At 52.5% G+C, this 4,084-nt stretch overlaps 1 protein-coding gene and 1 pseudogene across 2 annotated transcripts; both read right to left on the reverse strand.

Moving 5' to 3' along the window:
• Positions 1-590: 590 nt before the first annotated feature.
• Positions 591-2,095, reverse strand: LOC308128064 (eukaryotic translation initiation factor 2 subunit 3-like; annotated as a pseudogene). The gene is made up of 3 exons: positions 2,064-2,095; positions 924-1,954; positions 591-841 (listed from the first exon to the last, which is right to left on the reverse strand). The product of its transcript is annotated as a eukaryotic translation initiation factor 2 subunit 3-like (transcript).
• On the reverse strand, positions 2,033-3,546 carry LOC308128063 (T-complex protein 1 subunit eta-like). The gene has a single exon (XM_080493733.1). It carries the CDS (start codon positions 3,152-3,154, stop codon positions 2,162-2,164), a length of 993 nt encoding a protein of 330 aa, XP_080349859.1. The 5' UTR covers positions 3,155-3,546; the 3' UTR covers positions 2,033-2,161.
• Between the last annotated feature and the right edge of the window lie 538 nt (positions 3,547-4,084).

Consider the following 4,084-nt stretch of genomic DNA (forward strand, 5'->3'; position numbering starts at 1 on the left):
GGCTTCAAAGATCTGATACTTGCGATTGCTGGTGGTCTAGCACCTCCTTCCTGGACTGATCCTGAAGTTCTAGTTGTCGTTATAGGAGTGGTAAGTGAACTTGGTGACCTTCTTGGCGGACCCATCATGGGTTGACGCACATCCCAGTCTTGCCACTATACAGCCAGCCCGTTGAAAGGACACTGCAGGCAGTTGGTCTTGACCACCTTCCCTCCCTCTGCCAAATTAGCACCCAGATGGCCGCAATATGCGTCAATGGCATACACCACTCGATCACTGCCCCTGAAGACAGCGATGTGCTCTCCCTCGACTGTGAAGTGCTTGACTGCAGAAGGAGAGAGTTCGAGGGAGTGGCAGAGGTAGAACCAGCCATTGACGACTGAAGGGAGGGGTTGGTTCATGGGCTTGTTAGGAAGGGGTTGGAAAGGAGTTGAGATAGTGCGATGATGGAACAGCCACCTGTACAGACAGAAGAGGAGGAGGGCGAGGATGCAGTAGGGGGCAGACTCCCAAGGAAAGCCCATTCTTTAAATTAACTCTCCTTCATACGTGGCAGTGCAGTATGAAATCGCATGAAGCATCTCATCTCACTATTTCAGCTTAAGCAGCTTCCCCTCCTTTATCTCTCCCCAGCCGATCAGCCTGTATTTCTTCTCGATCCGTCTGCTGAAGGCGGCCTTGTCCCCCAGCTTTATGCAGACTGGACTTATCAGCTGCACAGTCAAGAACTCCTCCTTCACGCTGGTGATTTTGCCAGGAGTCTCTGTGGACCCCACGTTGAGCTTAAGGATCTCGTTGATCTGCACCTTGTGAATCTTGGCCTGCTTGTCCTCCCCTCCGACTTGAGGCACCTAGCAGCCTCTTCATTTGATAGAACTTGACTAGAATCTCTTCGTAGATTTAGGGCAGGTGTCCAGGGATGCCCAGCACGTTGCCGACCAACTTGTCGTTGCGAGTGTAGGAAGGGTCAATCAACAGTCCTACTCCTATCAACCCTCCTGGCACTGCATAGAGCAGGTTGTTCGCCTCAGCCAGCAAGGAAATAACTCGAGAACGGATAGGCTTGCAGACCATCTGTCCTTCTCGTCCTTGAACACATTGCCAGGCCTGATCTCAATCTCCTCCCCCACTCTCAACACCCCCTCGATGATCGACCCTCCGACCACTCCGCCCTTGAGATCAGCGATGGAGTGGAGGGCAGGTTGACGTCAAAGGAGCGGATGATGATCATCTGCGGTGGCACCGTGAGGTTGCGGGTGGGGGCGGGAATGAACTCGCAGATGGCCTGGCAGATGCAGTCGATGTTGTACTTGAAGATGGCCGAGATGGGAATGATGGGTGACCGAGCACACCTCGTCTAGCGGATGAAGTTCTTTATCTGCTTGTAATTCTCCTCGATCTTCTTCTGAGTGTTCGACACCAAGTCCACCTTGTTCTGCAGGATTATGATGTTGTCAAGCTTCATGATCTACACAGCCATCAGGTGCTCAGATGTCTGGGGCTGTGGACACTCCATGTTCGCTGCGATCAGCAGGAAAGCACTGTCCATCACTGCCGCTCCTGTCAGCATCGTCGACAGTAGAATATCGTGGCCTGGACAGTCCACGAACGACACATGTCTCTGCAGCTACAAACTGGCTGTGCAGTCCTTGTTCGGACACTTGGGACTGTCCTCATGCGAGCTGGAGTACGATTTGTAGGCTTCAGACCTTTGCAACTCGTGCACTTGTAGATCTTGGCGTTGGCGTAGCCTAGTCGGATGGTGATGTTGCGGACCTTCTCTTGCTTGAACCGGATGGTGTGCACTCCTGAGATTGACTTCACAACTGTGGACTTGCCGTGGGCCACATGACCGATGGTTCCAATGTTGACAGTGGCTTGTCGAGAAACAACCTGGGGCAGGTCAGCCTTTTCCAGAGGCAGCTGGGCATAGAACTGCGGCTTGAGATGCGGACTCAGGGCATTGAGTGCCTTGACCTTTTCCTAGTGGATTTCCTGGTACTTACTCTCCATCTGATATTCTCTTATAATCAACAATCGCATATCAATCATTTCATGCTCACTTCAGCCTGGCGTTACGCTGCAGGCCTCCCATCCTGGGCGCAGCTCGCTTCATCCGTCGTTCTTGCACATCCTGCTCGGACTTGGGGTTGCGGACTGTCTAGTCGATCGACAGGATGGTGCAAGCTGCCTCACAGGCGGCTGACAAAGCGTTGTACTTGACCAGCATGGGCTCCCAGACGAAGCTGGAGTAGGTGTTGCAGATGCCTGCATTGGTTCCTGCGATATTGACACCAAAGTATTTGCCAGTTTCCTTGTCAGTGGCATGCTTATGCCTCAGTCGGTTCATGATGTCCAGCGAGTCAAGTCCTGCATTGTCGGCGATGGTCCTGGGAATCACCTCGAGAGCTTTACCGAAGCGTTGATTGCGTACTGCTACTTGCCTGCCACTTTGGAGTCGTGCGTAGAACCTGATGTTCTTGGACAGCTCCATTTCAAAGGCGCCTCCTCCAGGCACGATCTTGCTGGCTTTGAAGCACCTCCTGACGATCATGATAGCATCGTTGAGAGAGCGTTCTGCCTCCTTGATGAACTGCTCAGCTCCTCCTCGGATGACGATGGTGGTTGCCTTGCCATGCTTACAGTGCTCGAAGATATTGAACCGCTCAGCTCCCAACTGCCTTTCTTCAAAGTACCCGCACCTGCCCAGGCTGCTTTCCGAAACCCCATTGACAGTGGTGAGAATGCTGGCACCTGTCGCCTTGGCCAGTCTCTGCATGTCATCTTTGTCGACCCTGCCAGCACAGAAGATGCCTCTATCCGCAAACCATTGAGTAGCCAGGTCACCAATGGGCAGCTGAGAGAGCACGATGTTGGCTCCCAGACACTTCATCTTGTCCATCTTCTCGTAGATGATGGTCCACTCAGCATCCACGATCTTCTGGAAGTCATCCACATTCTCGATTCTGACTTCTGCATTGTCCCTTTCAGCCTTCAACTCAAGCTCGATCTTCAACAAGATGATGGTGGGCTTCTCCAACTTCTTAGGCTGCTGCTCGAACCCTGCATAGGAGAATGTCTTCTTGAAGGCCACACCTTCCACAAGGAAAGACTCGCTGACCGAACCTCCTGTCACCTGCTTGATGCCGATCATCTCCTTGTCAGTATGGTTGTATCTAACTTCTCGACAGCCTGCACCACCAGTTCCGAAAAGTGGTCTTTGTAGGCAGCCAGCAGCTTCGAGTTGAGTGCTGTGGCTGCACACTTCAGCATCATGTTGCGTTCCTCGATTTGTCCTCAGTGGCCAGTCCGATCGCCAGTTCCTTGAGCTGCTCAAGAGCGTAGCTGAGTGCCTTTCGGAACCCACTTATCAGCACTTGAGGGTTTCATTCCCTCATCCACAAAGCACTTGCTCTCCCGAAGCAGCTATCCAGCCAGCAGCGTCACGGTGGTCGTCCCGTCTCCCACCTACCTGTCCTGCGACCGAGCGATATCGACCAGGATTTTGGCGGCTGGGTGCTCGATGTCGAGCAGGTCGAGGACAGTGGCCCCGTCGTTGGTGATGTTAGTGTCCCTGGAGGTGGTGATCATCTTGTCCATGCCACGAGGGCCAAGAGTGGTTTTGAGTATTTCGACGATGGCTTCGACAGCATTGATATTACTGAGGATCTGTCCCCTTGCCGGCTGAGGTATCAGTGCCGTCCCTGAGGAGGAGGATGGTGGGTTGCTGGTCAGGTGGTTACGAGCATGTTCATCTCAAATATTTTCAAATCTAACTTTATCCCTTCTTTCTCATTCCTCTGCTTATATACCACACCACTATAATGGAAACTTAGCTTTAGCAGTAGCCTCATTCTCACCTGACCTCAGTCTTCAACGAGTCAAGGACTTTGTTTCAGCCATGAGTCTGTCTACCACTCCAAGTTTGTCACCCTCTTTCTGGGGGCTGATGTCGACCCTCCTCCGCCTTTCAAAGAGTTCAGCCCAGAAAAGATCGAAAGCTTCTACGATGACGCATTCGCCTACCGGTCTTCCTCCTAGAGCCTGCAATCTCAGATAGTCCACATGGTTGAAGAGTGCATCG

The sequence above is a fragment of the Lipophrys pholis genome, assembly GCF_963383615.2.
Source record: "Lipophrys pholis genome assembly, contig: SCAFFOLD_440, whole genome shotgun sequence".
NCBI lineage: Eukaryota > Metazoa > Chordata > Actinopteri > Blenniiformes > Blenniidae > Lipophrys > Lipophrys pholis.

Excerpts from the sequence above, each read along its gene's own strand:
- LOC308128063 (XM_080493733.1), bottom strand. The coding sequence starts at position 3,154 with ATGATCGGCATCAAGCAGGTGACAGGAGGTTCGGTCAGCGAGTCTTTC.